Source organism: Zootoca vivipara, chromosome 9 (assembly GCF_963506605.1).
Source record: "Zootoca vivipara chromosome 9, rZooViv1.1, whole genome shotgun sequence".
In the NCBI taxonomy this organism is placed as follows: Eukaryota; Metazoa; Chordata; class Lepidosauria; order Squamata; family Lacertidae; genus Zootoca; species Zootoca vivipara.
In genome coordinates, this window is record NC_083284.1 from 47,391,471 (window position 1) to 47,417,835 (window position 26,365).

General features: G+C 41.6%; 1 protein-coding gene across 1 annotated transcript in view; it reads right to left on the bottom strand.

Annotated features, from left to right (window-relative positions):
- The window catches only part of GLRA3 (glycine receptor alpha 3), a 51,628-nt gene extending 26,918 nt beyond the window's left edge, over window positions 1–24,710 (bottom strand). The window contains exons 1-3 of the mRNA XM_060278711.1: window positions 24,632–24,710; window positions 15,252–15,319; window positions 1,993–2,216 (exon numbers count right to left, since the gene is read on the bottom strand). Coding sequence (XP_060134694.1) covers window positions 1,993–2,216; window positions 15,252–15,319; window positions 24,632–24,710 — 371 coding nt within the window. The remainder of the gene's footprint in view (window positions 1–1,992; window positions 2,217–15,251; window positions 15,320–24,631) is intronic.
- Between the last annotated feature and the right edge of the window lie 1,655 nt (window positions 24,711–26,365).

Sequence of the window (26,365 nt, forward strand, 5' to 3'; positions counted from 1 at the left end):
TCACCACAGCATTTTCTAAATACAATTCCTGCCCTGATTGAATTGTATTGTATTGTATCCTGCAAGTCCATATAGTTTTTTGTGATATTACAACCAACAGCAATTTAAATATTTCAAATAAAAGCCCTCTGAGCCTGTTGGATGAAACCTTCTGTTTCCTACAAGGAAAGCTGATCCTTTATGATTTCAGTGAAAGTGTAGCACTGGTATCCTCTGTCCACAGATGCCAGAAAGGTAGAATGAGTTAATCGAAGAATCCCCTAACAAGAGTGCAAATGAAGGACCTTTGGAAAACAAAATTCACAGAGGTTGTTTTGGGTTTCCCCCCCGGGGAGGAACCATCTAAGAAGGGGTGAAATCTAAACAATGTTACACTTTGCAGAACGTTGTACAATGATCTACACATGGATTTCTCAAAGGATGAAAAGAGTTGTGCCAGAACTGGCTCTGTGTGTGTCTCCCATTTCATAAAGGCAGCAGGGAAAAGTCATTTTGTGTCTGAGACCTGACCAAGGGGCAGCTATTACTGGGTGGTTAACTTTCTGGATCATGGTCAGAACTTGTGTCCAAGTCAGGTCTTGGACCAAGAACCTGAGAAACATCAGGCAGAGATTTCAAACACAGGTTTGATAGTTACCTTCAGTTCCAATTACCTTCATCAGTTTAATAGATTTTATGCTGCTGCCGCTGCTGCTACATGATTGTGGTCATGGAGGGGGGAAAGGCAATTCTGCACAGCTCTTATTTATTTGACTTCACTTTAAATGTTTTCATAGTTCTCTTAAAACTACTATTATCTGCTACATATGCTTAACTGAGTCATCAACACACCCGAATGGTGGGGAAGACGTCTTCTTTTTAATGCACATTGCATACTATGGACTTCACTGGCACTAGATAGCCACCAGCTTAGATGGTTTTAAAAGATTATAGAAACTTCATGAAGACAAAGCTATAATAAATAGCTACTAGTAATGTGCAGGGGCATAGGAAAAGGGAGCGGGAGCTGCCCTGGGTGTCACCCTGAGGGGGGTGACAAAATGGCGGCTGGCCGAGGGCTACACTCACTGTAAGGGAGCCAAGGGCGCATGTGCGCCATCGTTATGGGCGCCGCTCGAGCGCCGTCTGTATCAGTGCCGCGCATGCCCCGTCCTTCGACACCCCGCACGGTGTGCTGGAGAGCCTTCCCTCGCCACTGGTAACGTACCACCTCCTGTATCAGAGGCAGCATGCCTGTGAGTATCAGTCACCAATACCAGACAACAGTAGGAGAAACTATTGCTCTCATGTCCTGCCTGCTGCCTTCCTATAGGTACTGTATCTGGTTGGTCACTGCAGAAGCTGGATGCTGGACTGTTTAAGATTTGGCCTGATCCTGCAGGGTCTTACTTTATGTTTTTTGTTCTTATTTTGGTAACTGCCAATATATTGTGGTCAACAATATATAGGAAATTATATATTACAAATCTCTAGAAATCTAGAAGTGACTAATCACTGAACTGTTACTGAAATGAAGTAAGGAATTCAGAGTAGACATTTATCTAAGACTTCCATTCAATAATGCTACTTTACCAGAGAAAAGACTCGCCCCTAAAAAAGAGACACCACTCTTATTAGCACAACACTTTTCTCCCACATCTCAGCTTTAGTTTGTTAATAGAAGGCTAGAACCAGTAAATAAAACTAAAAATAATGGTTTTGGTTTTTTTGCTTTCAGAAGAAAATTCAGCAGTGAGACCTCTGTGTGCAATTGAAAGAAATGGCCTCTACATGGAACCATGGCATTTTAAACAGCCTCCAGTTATTTCACCAATTGAATTACATATGGATGACTTAGAGAAATCAGCCTATGTCTTTGTATCTATGTAGGCGAACAATCCACAACAAGGGAATGTGGTGACTGTTTTCATTAAGGGAATGTGTACTGCATCCAAACTAAATCATAACCTCATTGCTTCCATAATACATCAGAGCCTTTTATTTGCAATTTACCTGATGGAATAGAGAACATTTCCATTTTTAAAAATCCGTAGCAATTTGTTGTCCGTTGTTACTTCATGAAAATTGGCGCCCTTTTCATTAGCAAAGAACAAGTCAGGTTTCCAGATAGAGTCCAACATGGATGGGTCCAAATCTAGAGAGTCATCTGGATATTCACTATAAGCAAGACGGGGGTCATTCCAGTTCTGACGGAGAAAGATGTTCACACGATAATCCTAAAGTAAAACCAAAAGTATTTAGTGTTTTTATCTCCTACCTTTCATTTGGTTGAATAATATGGAATTTACTAGCTGTATCCTTTAAATAAACTTAACTCCCTGAAGTCCTTGATTATATTACGCATCCCTTGCTTCAACCTTATACTGTTTAGTCACTGAACATAATACTGTATTAAAACCTAAATTGCATTACAAATATTAATCCATCAATTTGGAAAGAAATGGTCACAGTCCTGAAAGACTAATTATTTACAGAGAATAAAGCTTAAATGCTTCAAACATGTATTATTTTGTGCAAGTTTATATTCACAGAGGTAATTTGCCTTCCCGTAAGAGGATTATTACGTAATAATTCAGTTTCTTCTGTTCTCAATTTGTATTAATGGACAAGAAATAAGCCTGGCCTTATATAAGCTTAACAAAACATGTGCGTGAAGTTCTTTCCCAAAACTCTGGAGAGAAATTTGGGGGACTACAATATACCATAGTATGGCATGCCATTGACATTCTTCAATGAACTCAGCAGCTTCAGGTGTGGGGCAAAGAAGAGAGAAGGCAAATCCTCCTGGATAAGGAGTTGCCTCCTTTGTTCCTAAGGTTTTTTTTAATGACTGTTAGGGCCAGTGCCCTAATAAGTAATAGTAATAAGAATGCTTGACTAGGCGTCAGGTGACAGATGACTTTCATCACTCTTGAGCTATGAAACTCACCGTTGCTTCTTATTCCATATATCAAGTTTTTCAAAAGGGGATGAAGATGTCTCAAAATGTCACAAAACAATGTGCAAATGATAAGCATACAATATCCAAGAGTGATGCAAATGTATATTGGGAGCTTGTAGTGTAATACATTATGAGGACTGGGATAGCTGATAGTAACTGTGAATGAATAGGAACAAACACAACAGTTGGGGATGTGAGCGTTGAGGGTGAATCCATTGCGAGGAAAGCTGGATAGTGAAAGACATAAATTAGCCCTCCTGGTGGTAAAACAAGTATATTATTTGTGCATTTGTCTCTAGCCAGTAGAAATATATATGAATCTGGAAGAATTTTTTTTTGGGGGGGGGGTAGTGGAAAAATTATGAAGTGCAAGGATCTTTACCCCAGTAATTATGTTTTAGACATTAATTTCTTTTTCATTTTCATTTTCCATTTCCCCTTTTCAAAAAAGGGAAAGTCCAACATTTATATGACGATTATATTTACTAATAGTCTACAGTGCATGTTCACCTGATACATTCTGACAGCCTTTCTAACTTTAGGAACAACTCAGTGAGAATCAAAACCCCTCCGGTAATTTTGCACTTTGTCTAATAAAGCCTATGAGAGTGCCCTCAAATTTGGGAGCTTAGAGATGAGCTCCCCCACTGTTCTACTGGGGTAGCATAAATGCTCAGTGACATTATTCTTCCCATATATCTTTTATTCCTTTAGACTAGAAGTGAGAACATCTTTAAAAAACAAACACACAAATCTCTTGATAGTAAAATCCTTTACGTGTGTGAGTGTGTGATGAACAGACCAAAAGCTGTCAGCGCTGTCAGTAGTGTGAGTCACAACAGTGCTGCTAATTTCATCAAGATCATGCAATCAAAAGAACTGGGCACATTTCACAATAGGCTTGCACAAAACAATTGCTTTTCCTGCTGCACCAGCCCTTAAACGAACCAGCACAGCTCCTTTCCTTATCACCCTCCTTTTGCTTCATTTCAATATTTTCTTCTTCTTTGCTTAAAACACAAAACACAAAAGCAGCACCTTTAGCTGCTTGAATGAAATCTCCAGCATCCCCTGACCTTCTAATTTCATTACCATTTGCTCAAACTTGGATGAGCATATTGGGTGCATGTGCCAAGACCCCCCAAGCAGCTTTAGCGTCTAATCTTTTTAAACCTCACATAGTAGAACTGCATTCTATAATTAAAAATACAATGAATGGTTTACAGTCAATTTGGATTGCGTGCTTTACATGCTTACAACACAGAGATGTTTTTAAAAATCACAAAATGTTGTTTGAGTAGGGCAAAGGATGAATGCAGCCTTGTTTCCTCAAACGGCAGACTCTTACAGTGGGTCCCTCCCAGGAATCGCACTCTCTGTGCCACAAGGTTAGCTTACCAGAGGAGGGAGCTGACAACCTTTTTTCTGCTGTATTTTGATGCAAATGTAGCAGATCGAAATAGGGTAGTATTGTAGGAGTCAGGTGCAGAGCTGAGCTGAAACAGTCTCTTTGGTTTTGTTTTCAGTTTCATTGTTGCCAAAAAGCACTTCAGTTTTTCAGTGCATTTTCCACAGCTCCCTGAAATTTCATTTATTTTTCAGTTAAACTCTGCACATTAAACCTCAGACACAGCTGTAAAAACCCTCAAAGGATGTTTGCTTAAGTCTCTATGGTAGTGTTCAGGCTCTGAGCTAGCTCAGGGATGGATGAATCAGCTTGTTTCCTTACTGTGTTCACTCATAATTCCATTCCACCCTGTTTCCACATTAATCTGTGATCTGCATGCATATTTGCATAGTATTTCGAAGACACATTTCTTCTCCAGATAAGCATTTCATTTCTAAGCCTAGGATTTCTCAAAATATATATTTTGAAATGCACTTTAAAAAAGAAGACAAGAAACGTGTCACCGCAGAGCAAATCTGAAAGACAGCTATGTTCTGATCGACAGATTACTCCAAGAGGTGCAGATCAGGTCAGTTCATATCAGGACTCACCAGAATAGAATTCCTTCTGCATCCTTTGCTCATCATGCATAGCTCAGGTGAGCTCCAGAGCTTTAGGAGTAAATGAACTGTGCAGACAGGCATGTGGAAAGCTCTCAGACAGAACAGAAATGCTGTGACAACTAATCCCTGATCTTGTGTGACCAAACCCAAGGAAGCTCCCCACCCAAAATTGCTCTTGTAACTTCTTTGCTATGTAGGGCTGCCAAATCTTTAATCAGCTCCTACTACTTTGATTATAAAGCAACATCATCTGCAGGCAGGTGGTAATATTTATCTCCATACTGTGAAAAGCAGCTTCACTTATTGATTTTTTCGGGGTAGCTCAAACTTCTGGTCAGACTGTTTAGCTTTGATCTGGTCAATTGGCAATGCTGGGAGTAGGGTGGTGCTGGGGGAGGTCTTTTCCACTTCTCTGCCCACCAGCCATTTAACCAACTCTACAGCTGCCACCATACAAGGCTCAGAAGGTGATGGAATGGGAAATAAGGTAAGATCAGAACAAAAAGAATTTTGTCTCCTTCATATAAATAGTTAGCTAGGCAGTCATCAATACCTTTTTAGATTATCTTGAATCTTTGCTGTCTACAGAATTAACGATTGGAGAAACAAGTCTCTTTTCGGATGGTGAAAGAATTTATTTGACAGACAGGCTCAATAATGAACCATGTACGGTACCGAAAGGTGTGATTACTGACTGTGACAGCAGGCGTATGGATTTTTAAAAATGTAATCCCTGTGTTTATCATCAGTGCTACTGCAAACCAGTCACCAGGGAAGTGAACTGTGGCAAACAATTTGCTAAAGGCCTGCTTGGTAAAACACGGAGACTTTTTGCTGTTTTCTACATACCATCGGTAAGCTACCAAAAAACCCCCCTAAAACAGTGTGGGAGCCTGATCCTATGCATATTTACTGACTGTGTTCAGTGGGCAAAGAACAACAGTGCTGGAGTATGATGTTGTTGTATCCTCTATGTTTCTCTTGACTCATCTAATACTTTACAGATAGAATTCAAAAGTGACTAAAACTATGGAACGCACTTGCTGATACATTGTAAATGGTTCTAGCTGTACATAAAAAAGGAATGTAAAAGGCAAAATGATTATATTCACTTTGAAGCAGAAGAGAAGGAGCAGGTTTTTCAACATATTATTAGAAGTTTATTGTTCATAACAGCAGCAAGGGTGACATGTTGCATCCTTCAACTGAATTAAGGGTAGCGAACGTGTCGCTCCATCACAAGAGTTCCACCAGACATATGTTCATGTATATGGTAGACCATCTTCAAAGGGAGGGGCACTTGGATAGCAGAGTACAGCTGGAGGGAAAGTGCAATCATATGGTTTGTAGGCTTTGATAAGGATAATGGTGCCAAAGTTTCATATTCATCCTTTTCACTAAGCACCTGCAGGCAGTTTACTGATGTTCAGGAATAGCAGCCATACTGAGAAAACAAATGGCAGACCCATTCCTGAGGCTAGTATTGCATATATCTATACAGTACTCAGATTTGCGAAGAATGGCAAATAATCTGGAGCATGGAGGAATTATGTTTACATGTTATTTGTCTCAAAAGTTTTCTTAAATGCATCTTCAGTTGATTTAAAACAAAACAAAACAAAACAAAACAAAACATGGGAGTGAGCTAAATGAAAGACAGAAACTTGGGTAGTAAATACTTCAATATTTACTGTATGCAGGGGACACGGGTGGTGCTGTGGTCTAAACCACTAAGCCTCTTGGATTTGCTGATAGGAAGGTCAGTAGTTCGAATCCCTATGATGGGGTGAGCTCCCATTGCTCTGTTCCAGCTCCTGCCAACCTAGCAGTTTGAAAGCATGCCAGTGCAAGTAGATAAATAGGTACCACTGCGATGGGAAGTTAACAGCGTTTCTGTGTGCTCTGGTTTCTGTCACAGTGTTCCGTTGCACCAGAAGTGGTTTAGTCATGCTGGCCACATGACCCGGAAACCTCTCTGTGGACAAACACCAGTTCCCTCGGCCTGAAAGCGAGATGAGTGTCGCAACCCCATAGTCGCCTTTGACTGGACTTAACTGTCCAGGGGTCCTTTACCTTTACCTTTTATTTACTGTATGCAAAATATTGTACTTCAGTTTCCACATGAGAATAACTTTATATTGGTTTCCTCTTTCATTTACCTTGGTAATCACTTCACACAAGAGTTAACACAGCAGATTCAATTTTGAGTGTGCAACAATTTCTGTTACCATCATGTATATCTACAGTATACAGTTGCCCTTATTGTGTCAGATGCTTCCTTTGCTTAATTTGTGAACATACTGGGACCAGTCTAAACATAATACGTGTTAAAAACAAAAAGTAGCCAGAGGGACATAATTTTTCCAATGTCTTCAACATTTAGCCGTCTCTCCAAGTGTGTAGGTTAATCTCAGCTTGATATATAGATGATTTTACCCTTAACTCCTATTAGAGTTAATGGCACTTAAGCTCGCAAATCCCTCTCCATCAGTATAATGCACTCTTCTAGCCTATGTTCCTTTTGCAGCTGACAGTTTATTTGCAGTCTTCTTTCAGAACCAAAAGTCACAAAACTTTACAATAATGTGAAATCTGAAATAAACACAGAAGCAAAACAACCTGCCAACTTCTTAACCATCCATGGTAGTTGCACCATTAACAGCTACTTGATGTGCATCCCTCAGCAGGTGACAATGTTTATTTATCTACAAGCTGCAAAAAGATTTGCCTGTTGATGTCTGTCAAGCAAGTGGTTGCTGAAGGCTTAAAAAAAAATTCTCCAACTATTGCAGATACAACAATCTGTTAAATTTCTTCTCAGGACCAATGGACAACTGAAGCCTGAGACTTTCTATGAAAGTTTCCATGAAGCATCTATGGGTTGTCTAAAAGGTGGTGTTTCTAACATTTGTAGAGGTATTTTATCTTGTTTAATGGTTTTCAACATGAATTTAAAAGGAAGTGTGGGAAGCTGATATTGGTTTGACAATAGATGATAAAACTTGGCAAGTATTGTGGCTAAAGCCTCCAATTAGTGTTATATTTGGTATCCACGATGAAAGTAATGTTATGCTGGTATTTTACCCCTGTTAAAGTTGCTAGGAAAAATGTTGGTCTTTCAAATATATATTGGAGAGTGTGTCAGGGGGATTCTTCCACCCCTCTCTTTTTGTTTTATTTTAAAACTAATAAAAGTGTTGTTTTTTTAAAAGAAAAGCCTCATTTTTTCTCAATCAGTTAAAAACCCCATACATATAATTTCCTTTATGATTAAGGTGCTTCAGTTCCTATACACTCAACAACAGTTGCCCTCTCAACCACTTAATTCAAAGCAGTCTCATTGACTTCCATCTGCTCATTATGAATGATGTATGGTCTGCCACATTTTGCCTTTTGAACATACACAAGCCACTTCTTTTTTTACACCATCAGTATGCAGCCTGGTGCCCCCACATGATGCTGATCTACAGCCTCTATCATCTCTGACCATTGACCATAGCTGGGGTTGACAGGGGCTGGAATACAAACACATTACTGGGAGGGCATCACATTGTCCATTCATACTCTCTGTACCCTGGATTCTCTGTACCCTGCTTTGTCAATGAAATGCAAAGCTACACACTTGCTTCTCGTGAATTTTTGGAGTTTTCTGGAGGCTAGCTGGGCTAGCAGCTTTGGAGTTGGCACAGCTGAGGTTGTCACATCCAAACCATAATTGTCATTTTTGCTGTTCAGGCTAGGCACTGTTGGCAATCATCTCCCTGTGTCTTTAAGTCTACTTTCTCGGTATGAAACGCAGGGAGTGAAAGTTCCACTTGCTGAATTTTTATTTGTCACACAGCAAGGTACATGGAACCTGCCAGAAGTGAGTTAGCATGCAAGCCTAATTTCTTAGTTCTTCTTCAAACTGTGAATAATGTGTTTCCAAGGCTAACTCTCCCTATGATTATGAGATTAACAGCCTCTTTTGACCTGAGTTTTCTAAGAATAAGACAACTAGACAGCCTCACACAAAAGAGCTGATCTAGTGCCAGCTTCAGCATGCAAGTCAGATCAGTCACTTCCTGTTCCTGGTCCAGTCAATGTGCCTATTAGCAGCCAGCCTTGAAATGCCTGTGAGGAAAAGCTTGGCAGGACTAAGCAAGAGACATGGCTCCTTTACACAGATAATTGGCTCCATTAAAGTCGCTTGCTGTTCGATCCCTTTCCAAGTGTCAATGAAACAGTGGCACATTTACTAGTCTCTTAGGATCTGCAGCTTATTTCATAAGTGCTGTTGTATTATGTTAAGCAGTTTAAGAACAACGAAGCACAATCTCTCTCATTTGGGGAGATCATCGCAGAACTATGGCAAGGGTCACTGGCAGGATCTAAAGAAAGACTTCCTGAAGAATGGGAGATTCCTGATGATAGGAAGCTGGCAAATACAGGGCTGACTTGCTGCCTCCTCTCCTTCTAACCCAATGTGCCATGTAACAGCCACGAAAAATGCCGAAGGGCACACTGCGAACAATATATTGACAATGAGAAGAAGAGTCTACAATAAAATAGGCAAAAAAATTATTACAATCTCAAAACATACATCCTATCAAGACATACAAAGAACCATATAGCACAAACATTATTCTTGTATATATGTCTCTCTCATATTGGTCTCTACAGCCACAGCAGGTGTTGCAGCCTCTCAACAGTTTGACTTCACCCCCAAAGGTGCATTCCTCCATAGTATCCCAGGACAGATGGATGCCAGACCCAAGAAGCAAATGAGAGACTTCCAGGTAAGATCCTGTTTGAAAGAACTTCCTAAGATGGTAACACCTTAAAAGCTTTTTAAGGCCATGATTGAAGTTTTCACAAATGGGTGGGGAGACTTCAGGAATGTTTAACTCTCCAAACTAACTTGATTCCAGGAGGGCAAACCCACTGCAAGGGTCCAAAATTATAGGCAGTTGATAATTTTGGGCTGCTTGGATGTTCCTTGAAATCCTCTATGTGCAGTTTGGCCATTAGGCAAGCATGGTGGTGTGGCAAGTGTGTGGTTATATAGAATGGCACCCTTGCATTTGATCCCCCCCTTTTTTCTTTTTTGCACAGTGTTCTGAACTCCCTAGTTCATGGGTAGGAAAATTGTGTCCCTACAGGGGGTGTTAGACCTGCAACTCCCATTGTCCCTGATCTCTGGCCATGCTGGGGCTGATGGGACCTGGAGTCCAAAAATGTCACCCAACGGCTATAGGCTAGCCACCTTCTGCTCTCATTCATTAGAACTCCTTGCTGGTGACAGGCAAACAGTGCTATCAGGCTACAATTCAGGGTGCCTCTGTAACCCCTCCCTACAAGCAAGGGGGAGGAATGCAGCTGTGACCACCAGCTCTTGCATTTTTATTCCAAGTTGGATGGAAAGGAGAGACCAGCTGAAGAGGCAAAGCAGTCCCATCCTCTCTTGGAGTATGTAAAAGGTATAAACTAGTAGTACCATATGCAGGCAGGGAGTGGGGTGGGTGGGTGTTAACTTAATAAAGCTCAGGCTACTGGGATACTGTCACCATCCTAAAATTTAATTTTAAGAATTTATTTTGCATGTACATTTCCTCTTCTTCATTTGCTCCATTACTATGTTTTCTACATTAGATTCTAGCTTTCTTTGATAAATGGGACACAACTGGGTGTGAGTTGATCTATGCTTAGAAACTATAACTGATCAAGCACATTTCTGTTGTGCCACTAGTTTAAGAAGTTCCCTTCACATTCAGCTTTCCTTTTCCACTTAATGTAACAGAATCAAGCATGACCCATTTGGGCATAGCTGCCAAGTCTCCCGTATTCCCCGGGAAACCCCCGTTTTCCCAGCCCGGATTTTTTTAAAAACTCCGTAAATCCCCTGGATTCTTACCGGCCCGGGGAGGCTCCTTCTGCGCATGTCTGGAGTCTCTGGACATGCGCAGAAGCGATTTTGCGCAGAAGCCCATTTTGGAAATGGGCAGAGCATGTGTAGAAGCGACTTCTGGTGCTGCTCTGCCCAGTTCCAAAATGGCTGCAGCACGACATCTGGCACTGCGGCCATTTTGGAAATGGGCAGAGCATGTGTAGAAGCAACTTCTGGTGCTGCTCTGCCCAGTTCCAAAATGGTCGCAGTGCGACTTCCGGTGCCGCGCCACTGCCGATCCCAGATTTTTCAATCTGGGAGTTGGCACCTCAGCATTTGGGAAGGGCCATGTCTTGGTGGTAGAGCATCTTCTTTAAATGCAGGTCACCCATCCAATCCACAGCATTTCCAGGTAGAACTAGGAGAAAGCCCTGTCTGAAACCCTGGAGAGCTACTACTGTTCACTGTAGATGATGCTGAGCTAGATGGACCAATGGTCTGAATCTGTATAAGGCAGTTTCCTATGTGTCCATCACAGTTTAAAGAGTTGTAGACAGGGTATGATGCAAAAAAGGACAAAGCTCCTGAATCATTATTAGTTGTTGAGAAGAGGGAATTTCAGCAGATGTAGCTTGCATGACACTCTCATTGAAGATCTCTAACTTTTTAAAAGCAACACACACACACACACACACACACACACACACACACCTTGTTTTGAATTTACTCAGCTGCTTATTGTTTTCTTATGACCAAGCCAGGGAATTAACAGATTTTGGTCTACATATTAATTAGGGGAAAAAACAAACAAATCAATCAACCAATCAATCAACCAATCAAAGAGTAAGCTACATTAAAAGAAAGGACTTTTAAAGTATTTCTTCAATTCCTGTGAAATATCATGAATACATGTTTGAGAAGGAGGTATGCATGTTAAATAACATAGTTCAGACTATAGAACATATACTTAATATCTTTGTCTGCTGTGCACTTAGAACATAGCAAAATGTAGGGGAAATGTTGCACCCCTAAATTCTAAGCTTTCTTCAGAAAACTATTTAGATACTGATTTAATTAAAACTTCTCCTTCATCCAAAACAGTATATGAAATGTAATAGAGGCATGGATGAAACAATACCTGAAAGGTGACCCAATTGTTCAAGAAAACATCATCAAAATATTCCCTAGCTATATTGAAGTATCAGATGTTAACCTGTAACTAAGGTACATAACATTCCTACTTTAATTTTAAAGAGCTTTTCTTGTTCGGTACAGTGAAGTTAAAGAATATACCGTAGATGCTAAACCAAGAGAGAGGTCAGAAATAGAGCTATGTGTGTTTTAAAAATGCTCACATTCTCTTTTTTTTAAAAAAAAAAAATATATTTTTATTAATTTTCCCATTAAAACCAATTATATCACATTCATTATTTCAAATTATACACATATATATCAATCAAACCGAATGTTATGCCAAATCATCTAGAAAATTTTTTTGGGTTCCCATGCTTCAAGAAATTGGGGATTCCTCGCAACCGTCCACTGCCGTCTTTTTTCTAAAGTTCAAATCGTCTCTCCAAGTTCATAATAATCCAGATCTTTCCCTTACAGTCACATAGATATTTTCCACTTTCAACCGATTGTTTCCCAGCTGCTGAGATAAATATCAAACAAGGTTTCACAGATGTTCTTTCTCCTGTGTGGGTTAATCAGTCCAGCCTCCCCATAAATCTTCTTGGTCTGGAGCTCCCTGTTGCGTCGTCAACACGAAGCAGCGCCATCTTAAAAAGCTCAAATCACTTTCGTTTTCTCTCATAACCATGTAGATTAACGATCTTTGTAAAATTTACAGCTTTTCCAGGCAGAAGACCCAAACATCAAACCATAGACTCTTGGTAAATTAATGGATCTCCTTGCCCTATAGCTGAACTTAGCTTCAGGTCGCTGCTCCAATTCAAAGTGCGTCACAGCTCATAAATCCTCCGAACGCGTCCAGGCACTCCTTCCGTCCAACTAGAGGGGGGCTTTTCTCGTCGGCAACTCCACATCTTTAAAAAATATGCTCAGTAACAACAGTTTATAAAGTTCAACTCACACAGTCTTTTGCTTCTCTTTCACTCCAAACAAGCCAGGACATCGCGTCTGGGAAGGTACGAAGTAACACATATGAAGAAAAATAAAAAAAACCTCACTTCCCTTATCGCTCCGTCCCCATCAATCCTTCTTCCAGATGAAATACAGCCTTTGACTCCTCTCCCTCAGCAGCATAAATTTCTCAGCAGTAAACAGCGCTTCTTCCCCTCCTTCTGAAGTATGTCCATAGATTTAAGCCTAATTATCTTCTTTAACCATGGAAATCCCCGCCATGCAGATTAGCGTCCGGGAGTCCTGGCCCTCGTAAGTGCTTTTCAGCCCAAGCTCCCCCCACTCCATAAACAGTCGGAGTGGGTCTGGGGGCATCGCGGGCCAGCGGCCCCTCTCCGTAACCCCCGGAGAGGGTAGGGGGTTGCCATTTACTCCCCTAGCAACCGCCAAATTCCTCACGAAGGTCAGAGGGATGGAAAACAGGTCCGCCATTCCTGCCGGCGGAAACCGGAACCCAAAAATGCTCACATTCTCAAAATGATTGCTTTGATTCTGACAAAATTTGACAATTGCTGACTGCAAGAAAGTCCTCCTTTGAGCTGCATCAATGCATAATTTAGATGCGAACTATTACAGAGCCCTGGCATTCCTCTACATTCAGGGCAGCAGTTTACTAGGGAGTTCTGAAAATGATGTACTATGAGCAGTGAAAAAATAAAAAACCCTATGCAATAATTTATAATTGACTGCAGCCAAGGCCCTAGAGATGAATATGTATTGCATGTACCCACCTAATTGCAGCTTTCATTTTAGATGAGTGAATTTCTGACTCTTATCATGGAATGAAAGGATCTCAATGTGTGTGAGGAGGGTCTGCCAAAGACTGAGAAACAATGGAGTCAGTATGATCAGGATACAACACTTCTGTATATATCTGTGCATCTTCCTCTCTTCCCTAGGACCTTCCCTCACTTTGTCCACAATATATTTCCACTCAATTGCTCCAATCCAGTGGTACCTTGTTCTGATAGGATTCTTATGCAACGATTTATCCATTCACTTCAATGTAAGGAGCAGCTCTGCGCATGTAGATCTTTCATTTCCATTCAAATAAGTTCTCATATTGTTTCATAATGTGCAAATATGATAAATTAGGCTTGAAATTTCTCCTTCACATTAACCCTTCTTTGAATTTTGCAATGCAATTCTCCAAACAATGTTTATAAAAATGTACATAAAAACAAATACAATAGTGGAAGTAACACAAAAATGCATTATGTTAGCAGAAATTGGTTGCAAAAATGTATGTTAGTCAAAACTACATACAAAATGTGTTTATTAGGAGAAATCTACTCTGAATTTTCATGAGGATTTGGTTTTTTGTTTTGTTTAGTAAATTGCTGCAGAAACACTAAGAACTGAATTTAAGATTGGCAAAATGAGACAATGGAAATTGGCAGATCCTTCCATTCCTAGCAGTAAGGTGAAGGAAAATTAAATAAGGGCAGAGTAGAAAACAAGGGATGAAAAGAACACCAGGTCACATAATATCAGAAAAGAAGTAAAATATCATGCATTTAAAATAAACAAATCCAGATTGGTTTGTTTCCTTCAAAGGCATCCAACAGCCAATTCAATCCTTGGCATTTAGAAGTTAGATTTTAATACAAAGTTCTTGAATTTTAATACAAAACTTCTTGAATGTCTGACATGAGGAAGCTGCCCTTTTCAGTGAAAGGAATGCAGATGCTTATGCAGGAACTCTGCAAGTACATGGAGGCATATGCCCTGCTCAGCACTCAAGGGATTAACCACGAATGAGGTTAGAAGGCTCCACCTGCCACTTAAAGATCACTGATCAGGACTGCATGCAAGCATATCCAAAGATGGGGACCCAGGTGGCGCTGTGGGTTAAACCACAGAGTCTAGGGCTTGTTGATCTGAAGGTCGGTGGTTCGAATCCCTGCAACGGGGTGAGCTCCCGTTGCTCGGTCCCAGCTCCTGCCAACCTAGCAGTTCGAAAGCACATCAAAGTGCAAGTAGATAAATAGGGACCGCTCCGGCAGGAAGGTAAATGGCGTTTCCGGGCGCTGCTCTGGTTCGCCAGAAGCAGCTTTGTCATGCTGGCCACATGACCCGGAAGCTGTCTGTGGACAAACGCCGGCTCCCTCGGTCTATAGTGCGCCACAACCCCAGAGTCGGACACAACTGAACCTGATGGTCAGGGGCGCCTTTTATATCCAAAGATAAGTGCTAGTAAGATCTGCCGGACTTACTTCCAGTTAGTGTGCACGTGATTGCAGTCTAAATAATTTGAAATGTAATTGTTTGTTATAAAGAACATCTTACCATGGTTGTTTCTGCAATGGACCCAAAACTGTTTATGAAGATGTTGCATGTCACATTTACCGGAGGCCCTGTAAATGAAATCAAAATGAGGAGAAATTACTGCTCACACCAAACAAACAAGCCAAAACCTGTGGCTGCTAAACCAGGGGTGGCAAACCTTTTTTTAGTCCACATTCTCTTCTGGACAACCTTTGGGGGCAACACATGCCATGGCGAAAGGCGACAGAGCAATGAAGGTGATGCTTATCTTTGCACATACGCTAGTTTCTACACACCCACCCACTCTGCCCTCATCCAAGCAAGAAAGAGACATTATCAGTAGAAGGGGTCTCTCTCTCTCTCTCTCTCTCTCTCTCTCTCTCTCTCTCTCTCTGTGTGTGTGTGTGTGTGTGTGTGTGTGGATCATTACTTGAGAGGATGTGTGGCCTCTGAGGGGCAGACTAGGAGGGCAGAATTTGGCCCTATGCATTACGTTCCCTATGCATGGGCTAAGAGAAATGGAGGTAGTACTGCAGCCCTAAGACCACCTTTCAGATATCCTTTTCTTTGGGTACCTTTCCATTTCTATGTGCATTTTAAAGAATTTCCCCTTAAAACTCCACAGAGAAATGGGATGAGATGGGTTTACTGTATATTTCAGCGTATAAGACAACTGGGCGTATAAGTCGACCCCAACTTTTTCAGTTAAAATATAGAGTTTGGGATATACTCGCTGTGTAAGAAATACGACCCGGTGTATAAGACGACCCCCAACTTTTGAGATTTTCCTGAGTTAAAAAGTAGTCTTATACGCAGGGATATACAGTACGTACTTCCATTCCCTTGCCAAACTGGAGATTGTTCCACAACATCTTTTTTCTGTAATACACAATAGGCTGCCACCCAGAGACCTTGAGTGCCTATGCAAAGTTCATCTGAGAGCCAGATGTTTGGAGAAAAGGCATGTGGGTGAGGAGATGCAGAAAGTCCCAGGTTCGGTCACTGGTATCTCTGAGAAGCTGAAAAAGGCTCCTGAATTGAGCTCAAGGGCAGCCGCTGTCAGTATGGGCAAGAATGAACTAGCTGAGCCAACAGTCTGACGCAACAGCAGGACTGGGACCATGTTGTGCTGACAGAATCACAGAATTGTAGATTTGGAAGGAGTTCAAAGGGTCATGTTGTGCATTGCAGGGATCACATAGAGGTTTAACTCTATTCCTGTGCATTACAGTTTACCCCTCAATACACTCATGTAGCAGATACTAGCAATCAAACTTTCCCTCCCAGAACTCATATCAGCTTCAGGAAATTTTTGGGCAGGACTGGCGGAGAGAAGAGTTAATCTGGCTCCCCAAAATCCTTGGCTCTGCTTACATGCATTTAACATTGGGCATGCATGCTGGTGTCACCATCTTTGTCCTTTTGGTTTTCAAGCATCTCATTCCGCCGCGCCCCCCCCCCCCACACTTGTGAGTGGGAAGAACAAAAGGCTGTTGCCAGAAGGGAGGTGATTAAATGCTCCAATGCACACATGGAATACCATGATTCCAACACCTGTTGCACAATTGCACAAATTTAATTTAAACTGGATGCTAAAGTCATTTACCTTTGGAGGAGAAAAAGCAATCCAGTTGGTTCTACCAGTTGGTAGCTGATCAGAACGATCAGCTAAGCGCCTGCTATGAGACCTATAATAATGGGCAGTATGCTTGTCACTTTCAGTGGAACAATGTACACTGCAGCCTTTCGGTGCAATGACTGAAAGTGACACTATTTCAACAGATCTATTCCTTTAAGTTAAATCAAACAACATTTTACCGCCCTGACAAGCTAGACAGGGTTGTCAAGTAGAAGAAAAGGGACACACTCCCTCAGGTATCTGTCAAAGGCAGTCTAGACATATTTCCTGCCTCAACATCCAACATTTGCAGAGGCCCAAAAAACCCACACACAAAAAAAACCCATGCCCCATTCTGAACACTGGTTGTATAGCCCTTTGTTTCACATGCATTTGAATGTATATCACTGGATTTTTCCATTCTGTCTGGGAGATCCACTAGTGAGGATGGGGACCCTGTTGACCTCCAGGCGTTGTTGGACTCTGGTGCCCACAGAGGAGTGCCTAGCAACTTTACCGCACTCCTTTTGCCGTGTGCTGAAGATGCACATCTTTACCACAGCCTTTGACAGCTAAGGTATTTGCTGAATTTGTACTCTTTTGTTCCATTGGGATTGGTTTGATAGTTGCCATGGTTTTAATTATTTCTATCCTTGTGTTGTTGTTCTATCCTGCTCTGGGAAGCATGGGCATGAAATCTTCTAACTAAATAAATAAATGAGACCCAGCCAGCATGTTCAATGGCCAATGGATAACTGGGCGCTGGATCGCCAGAGGTTTTCCATTCCTGAACTAGGAGAACTGTATGTAAAATTGCTTCAAGTCCAGTGATTTTTTTTCCTGGGGGTACTCAAGTCTACGCAAGTCTACGCAGCTTCTCCCCCCTCCCCCAATGTTAAAAGTGTGTCATTTACTGTAACAACATCCTGGTGAGTACCAGCACATTTTTTTCTTTTTTAAAAAAGCACTGTTTGAGCCATTTCTGTTAGTAAAGTGATTAATTATTATTACTAATAATAAACACATGTGATTCTGCTCACAGACATGCCCTTCCTTCGAGTGGGTACTGCGAGGATGAAATGCCTCTCAAACCTAACACTCAGGAGTACGTTCACACTGCACTGCTGAAGAGATGGAGCAATTCAGAATTGCTGCATAAAGGGATTAAATTCCAGAATAATAATCATTCAATCAGTGCTTGTTATGTCTGAAATGCAGCTTTTGTATGGCTGACGTAAGAAATAATGGATTATTCTTCTGACAGGAAGAGTGCTTTTTGCAGAAGTAATGGTCTCATTTTTAAAAAAATTATTCTTATTAAAGATTTTCTTGGTTTACAAAAGTACATGCCTTGTCTCTTTTTTCAGGTTGTGCAGTCGTTCTTACAAATCAGTGACATTTGTTGTGAGACATTAGTGTTGAGTACAGTATAAGGTTGGGGAGGAAGAGGGGGGAAGAGGAGGGGTGGTGTAATGAGGCTTATATTCTTTTGTATAGTGTAGGTATGTGATCTCCTTTTAAAAAAATCAAATAAGGTGTCTTTTGAGACTCATTAGTACTTGGTCCTCTCTTATATATATATGGTAACAGACCACTTTTGTTGTACTTTCCCTCTTTTCTTCTAACATGCACTGGGTGCACTTGTGGGGTTGAAGGTGAAATTCATGAATGGGAAATGAAATAAACGGTCTTGTGAATGCAGCCAATGTTTTTCTCTCTCTCTCTCTCTCTTTTGCTCTGCATCATATCTAAGTTTCTGTCTGATATTCAGGGAATAAATGTTTGGATAGTTTAACTTTAATTTTAATCACGAGGGGCAACAGGTATTAGTCTACTGAACATTAACCTAGAATGTTTGAGTTCCTCTCCCACCATCAACCACCAAGTGGCCTTGGATATCCCAGACTTAGATGCACATCTGTAAAATGGGAATAATTATATATTATCCAAAGTAGTTATAACAAAAGGAGGATATTAGTGCATTTTATTAATTTCCATTCATATCTAATTCCAGGAAAATTAAACTAAACCTAAGGTCCTTCTTGGATAACAATAACAATTCACATGCGAGGTGGAAAACAACCATTAAATAAAAACCACTATGAAGAACCATAGGGTTGTGTCTGAATGAATAAAGCAATTGAATCACCGGAAGATTACAATGATGCTTTGCCACCATTTTGCTACAGGCTAAAAAACAAAAGTTTTTTGATTTATTTATAATGAGCTAGACTGTCATAAGGGATAAGCAGTTGTATCACTGCCGATGCTTTCCTGCACAGAAGCCAGTAGTAAGAAAACAATGCACTTGACAATCAATAATTGAAATAATAATTTGCCTGCTGGAAAGTGCTTGAACCATCCTAGAAAGAGCCTCCGTGCCCCCACTCTAAGGTATGCAGTCCATGCATGGCAAAGCTTTTTCCGATGTAGAGCTGATGGAATGGCGTCTATCAAGCACCAGTTATACTCTACAATAGAGTTTGCTTTTTAAATGATTTTACATTAGACTATGGTTTACCATGACCACTTGAATGTGAGAGGTCCCAGAGAACAATTTGCGCCTACTATGCCCCTCTGTGTTGTTGTTTTTAGCTAACTGAAGTGTGACAGAGTGTGTGGAAGATTTAGGACGGGTAAAAGAAACCTCTACTTCATGCAGTGCACAGTCAAACTATGGAACTGGGTCTCCCAGGAGGCAGTGATGGCCACTGATTTGGAGGATTAGACAAATTCATGGAGGAGAGAGAGCTATCCATGGCTACAAACCAGGATGGCTATGCTCCACCTCCACAGTTGGAGGCAGCAATGCTTCCGAATACCAGCTGCTGGAAACCACAGGAGGGCAGAGTGCTCTTGTGCTCCTCTTCTGCCCTCCTGGTTTCTCACATTGTTGGCTGCTGTGAGGACAATATGCTGGACCAGGTGGGCCATTGGCTGTTCTCATTATGAGTTTTTCAAACCAGTAATCACAGCTAAGGTCTCTCCACCTTGACCATGACCTATAGCCAAGGTTCGTTCCATGCTTACAGTTTGCAAGGAGAAGAGACCTTAACTACAACCCCAAGTTCAGATTACATGCTAATCCAAATTTTGGCATAGTTGATGCACCATACTGAGCTAAAAAACCCAGGGAGGAGAAGGAATGTGCAATTCTGCCAATTTTGGTTTCTATCGGGCCTCATCCACGCTCTTTCTTTTCCTGTGCCTAGAAAGCACAGATCTGAGCAGTTTTCTGCTAGTCCTGTGCTTTTCTAGGCATGGTTCCAAGCAGTTTTGCCTTCGCCCCACCACTTTCCCCCAGAAAACCCACTCTTTAGCCCTAATAATAATAATAATAATAATAATAATAATAATAATAATTTATTATTTATACCCCGCCCATCTGGCCGGGTTCCCCCAGCCACTCTGGGCGGCTTCCAAAAAAACAGAAATTCTAAAATACAGAAATCCATCAAACATTAAAAGCTTCCCTAAACAGGGCTGCCTTGAGATGCCTTCTAAAGGTCTGGTAATTGTTCTCTTTGACCTCTAGTGGGAGGGCATTCCACAGGGTGGGTGCCACTACCCAGAAGGCCCTCTGCCTGGTTCCCTGTAACTTGGCTTCTCGTAATGAGGGAACCGCCAGAAGGCCCTCGGAGCTGGACCTCAGTGTCCGGGCAGAACGATGGGGGTGGAGACGCTCCTTCAGGTATACCGGACCGAGGCCGTTTAGGGCTTTAAAGGTCAACACCAACACTTTGAATTGTGCTCGGAAACGTACTGGGAGCCAATGTAGGTCTTTTAGGACCGGTGTTATGTGATCTCGGTGGCCGCTCCCAGTCACCAGTCTAGCTGCCGCATTCTGGATTAGTTGTAGTTTCCGGGTCACCTTCAAGGTAGCCCCACGTAGAGCGCATTGCAGTAGTCCAAGCGAGAGATAACTAGAGCATGCACCACTCTGGAGAGACAGTCAGTGGGCAGGTAGGGACTCAGCCTGCGTACCAGATGGAGCTGATAAACAGCTGCCCTGGACACGGAGTTGACCTGTGCCTCCATGGACAGCTGTGAGTCTAAAATGACTAAGTCAGAACCAACGGCCATCCATGGAAAAGCCAAATGCTGTTTGTTCCAATTTAACACTAAACTGCTGGTTTTCCCACAGGGAAAGCAGTGGGGCACACAGAGATATGGATAAGCCCTTAGTTTCTCATTTTCCCCACTTATATGTTGTTTTCCATATTTCCGCATCAGTTTGCAGATTTTTTGAAAAACAAACAAACCCCTTCATGGTAATTCAGCCTTTTAGTGTGGTTTTCTCCCATTATGCACATTTTTGTATGCAGTTTTCCTTATATACACTTTTTTCAATGCAGTTTCCCGTAACAGAATGCATTTTTGTATCATATTTTCATTAATATCTGCATTTTATGCACACTTTACCTTAGTATATGCATTCTTATACCATAGCTGCCAAGTTTTCCCTTTTCTCGCGAGGAAGCCTATTCAGCATAAGGGAAAATCCCTTAAAATAAGGGATAACTTGGCAGCTATGTCTTATACATGTTACTTGGCTGGGAAACAGCACTGAGGAATTTGGAACAGTGTGAAGTTCAAGGGGTGTTGTGCCTTGTTTAAAAAAGCATGAATTAGGTAGGTTTACCTTTAAATTATAACTGAACTGAAATTCTTCATAATCCTGGCAAGAAGCAATGTGGCTGCCTCAGGAACCAGGGCATTTGAGCATTCATGCTAAGTCATTGGTTGGCTTTAGGTGCAGAATCCAAAATAATATGATATTCTATTTGGCAATATTTTCTCCCACAGTATAGAAACACACACAAACCACAAAACTCAGCAAAGAGGACGCTTATCTGAGCAATAAGTCTGAACCTCTCCTTGCAGGTATTCCCACAACTGACATCTTTAAATGGCATCTCAAGATGTTCCTGTTTATCCTTGCTTTTGGAACATGAATTGTATTGTTTCTGGGCTATGATTTTACAGATATTACTTAGTGCTTTAGTATTTTAATTGCAATCTTGTGATTTCATTGATATTTTTATAGCATGATTGTTTCAGTTTTATGTTTCTGTTAAGCCACTCTGTGGCAGAAGGACAGGACTTAAAAACATTAAAACTAACTGCTGCATAATAGTTTGGCTTTATATTTTTTGCAAAGTACACTTTTAAGAAAAAGTGCCAAATTAGACTTGTGTCCCTTCTGTATTCCAGCAATGACAAAATAAGGCTTTCAATATTTAGAAAACATGTTGCAGAAGAATGCACTACTGGCTCAACATCTGCCCTATTCCACACTGTTGGCATAACCTCCTGGTGTCTATAATAAGCTCCACTATCCAATCTCCAAATGACCCTCCATGCCTTCAGCTTTCTACTAATGCTTTCCCCCGGAGATCTTTAAAAGATTCCAATAAAAAGTGGAAAGAGATTGGATTGCCTCCTATTATTTGCCTGAAGTCATCCTCTGTGCAGCGTAGCTAAGGTAGATTGAACTTGAAGTTTATGTGCTAATGGGAATAACTATGGTAAGTAAACGAGAACAGCTTCGGCTGCAAAGCATTGGCAGTGGGGGACAGAGAGAGTAATTAGGAAGATGATACCGGCACAACATCAGGAAAGTAATATTAGAAGTGCATATCTTATGTAACTGTGCAAGTTCACTTATTTAGCAACCTTCTTTTTTCTCTCACCAAGCAAAAAACCCAACCACACAAGGATCAGCACATACTGAATAGCTGCCCATGGAGGCAGAATTAAATGGTTCCCCATGGCTAGGAAGCTGTTTGTGTGAAGTGGTTCGCTGAGTTGCTATGCAGATGAAGGAATTCAGTCTGCTCCTCTGCACATGTTTGGGTTTAAGGTTTTGATGACACTGAGAACACTGATAGCTTACTATGTGGTCCAAGTCACCATGGGGAATGATTTAAATAAACCTCCCTATGGAAACCATTTTGTGTGAAAGAGAGTATCTCGAAAGAGGGGAGCACTGTATGCAAGCAAATGGGATAAAATGGTCTAGCAACCTACACCCCACATTACTCTGCTACTGAAGGCTCTAGCCAATCCATACACATGGGTCAGAGGGTTTCATATTTTCCTCCCACATATAATTGCATTATGCAATCCTCCACATGGATGGTAGTCACACAAAGGCTGGACACGAATACTGGAATCATGTGGGCAGGACAAACTGTGTGTGTCTTTCCCAATTAGGTGATTATTGTGTGTGAAAGACCCACACCATTGGCTTACTCATCCACATCACTATTGAATAAGATTCCAATACAAGGACAGAGCCAGGATCAGAAATGGCTGAGCCACCCAAAACCCATGTGGTGGTCTCCCTCCTTTAGGAATGGTGGGCACTGCTCTCTATCCTTACCCTGACCCAGTGTTTTAGTTTCCCCACAACACTTGTGTGACCCTGACAGCACTGCAGCATCTAAGTTTTAGTTCTGACCAAATCTCTAGCACCTGATGGCTTGAAACAAACAGAATATTTCAATAACGTAAGTTCTCAGCACCACCCATAACAGCCCATCTTTTCAAGGGAGCATAGCAGAGTACCATTGGCCTAAGGAATCTCATATCTGTCTATTTTTTATTATTATTTCCCCTTCTCCTAGTGCCCTCAATCTTTCCCAACATCAGGGTCTTTTCCAGGGAGTCTTCTCTTCTCATGAGGTGGCCAAAGTATTGGAGCCTCAGCCTCAGGATCTGTCCTTCCAGTGAGCACTCAGGGCTGATTTCCTTCAGAATGGATAGGTTTGATCTTCTTGCAGTCCATGGGACTCTCAAGAGTCTCCTCCAGCACCATAATTCAAAAGCATCAATTCTTCAGCGATCAGCCTTCTTTATGGTCCAGCTCTCACTTCCATACATCACTACTGGGAAAACCATAGCTTTAACTATATGGACCTTTGTCGGCAAGGTAATGTCTCTGCTTTTTAAGATGCTGTCTAGGTTTGTCATTGCTTTTCTCCAAGGAGCAGGCGTCTTTTAATTTCGTGACTGCTATCACCATCTGCAGTGATCAAGGAGCCCAAGAAAGTAAAATCTCTCACTGCCTCCATTTCTTCCCCTTCTATTTGCCAGGAGGTGATGGGACCAGTGGCCATGATCTTGGTTTTTTTGATGTTGAGCTTCAGACCATATTTTGCACTCTCCTCTTTCACCCTTGTTAAAAGGTTCTTTAATTCCTCCTCACACATGTGGGCATGTGGATGTTTAATTGCAACAGGGTGCATTTTTTCACCCCATCCTACTCATAACTACGGTAACTGTTTTATCACTGTGCTACCTGTTATAGCTATCTGCTTGTGTGATGTTTTGGGGACTTTCTGCAGGATAGCAGGGAGGACTAGCTGGGGCGAAGTCAGAAGGTGGGCAAACTAGTTCTGCGTTCTTCCCATTTTGTGTGACAAGACTGTCGCAGCCAGTTTGACACTTCATAACAGGTGTATTACAGAACTGTTTGGCACCGAATAGCTGCAATATTCTTTAATGTTTCTAACATAACCTTAACTACATTCAGTAATTTATTTTCTGTCATCCAAAAATGTTGCAGGAATTCTCCATTCCAATTGAAATTTAGCACTGTAACGTCTCTAGAAGTTTGAACCAGCAGAAGAACATGTAGTTGTTGTTTTAAAAAAGAAAAGATTGCTGAAGTGTGAATGATTGAAACCATATTCTCAATTATGAGCCAAACATTTTTCTTGCTTCTAAAACAATTCAAGCAACATTATAACCCAAATGGACACCTGGGAGATGACATTACCTTTGAAGTTCGGTCTTATTCTTGCATCGTAGCCAGACATCCTACCCATTAATTTATCCAGGAAATCTGATGGCGACATTGGCATGCTGCGTGATCTTGCACTGTCTGTTTCCTTTGTGGCCACCAAACTAAAAGCAAGCAAAATCACACTTTTAATCAGCTTAAGCACCCAACATTTTTGAGATTCAAAAATGATGTCTTTGTAAGAATGAGTTTAAATGATAATTGTTGAAAACTAAATTGAGAATTACATTGGTACTACTTTCCATATTTTCCCCTTCCCTAAATTAACCAATCATATTTTAACAGAATAACACCAAATGAGAAAATGAATATACAGTATTTTTAAGTTTGCCACCCTAAGCAAATATCAGTGGAAACCAAAGTTGTGGCTTAGTGGAAAAAAGCTGTACCAAAGCTCTTTTAATAAATTTCATCTGGGATGCCCAAGAAGTGAATGACTCCCATTGTGAAATATATTTCCATGGGATATAAACCCTATTCAGGAATTCAACTCATAAGTGGCCCAAATGCTACAACAGAGGTTCTTACATGCGAGTAAGGAGGAAAGCTTCATCTAAGGCTTACAGTGCCAGAGGTCAGGCTATGGGTACAGATTGCCAAAAGCACAGCTAGAGAATTTAAGATCAGCATCAGGGATCTGAAAATAGATGAAAGCTGCAAAGATGTCCCAACAAATGGTCACACCTCCCCGTCAGATTTTGAGTTCAGCTGTGGCGTGCTGTCCCTGTGAGACTGGCACAAGCTTCTATGAAAAGCATGCATCTGTTACCAACAGCAGAGGCAGCCCTGAGTTTTCAGTGATGGGATGGAGGTCAGTCCCATAAGCTGTTGCTCCAGCTGCCCAGACTCCCCTCCTGGCAGGTTATAACCCTCATTCATTGCTAGGGGATCTTGCTGCTCCATGGCTAGAGCAAGATAGGCAGCTAATGGGACTGCATACACTTTTCCAACATCTAAATGCATAGGAGGCCGCATCCTCCCTCTCAGTCTGCTCCTCATCTTCCTCACCGGACAGCATCAGCTGCTCCACTTGGACTCACGGTAGTAGAACATGAGAGTAGAAGTGAATAACTTAAGCTTTGGCCCCTCCCTCACCTGCTACAAGTTGTGGCCTTGTCCTATTCATGGGGGCTTCCTGCACCACATATAATCCTGATTTTCCCAGAGCTCCTCTTTGTGTGGGGAACCTACACAGTTAGGGCAGCATTCCTCAACCCACGGCAAATGGCCACCCTCCAATTTGCTGAGGGAGACAGCAGGGGTCAGAGACAGCACATTCTGTTTGCCACCATAGCTTACTGGATATCCACGGGAAGACCACAAGCTGAATTTGAGGGTAACCACGCTCTCTCACTGTGTTCTCCAGTGGTTAGTGTTCAGAAAACTGCCTCTGTTGATTCTGGAAGTAGCATACAGTGGTAACTCTGGTTACGAACTTAATTCATTCCGGACGTCTGTTCTTAACCTGTAACCGTTCTTAACCTGAGATACCACTTTAGCTAATGGGGCTTCCTGTTGCTGCCGCGCCACCAGCGCACAATTTCTGTTCTCATCCTGAGGTAAAGTTCTTAACCCACGATACTACTTCTGGGTTAGCAGAGTCTGTAACCCGAAGTGTTTGTAACCCGAGGTGTTTGAAACCTGAGGTACCACTGTATAGCCACTGTATACCCACCATGGCATTACACAAGAATAAATTACAAGACTGAC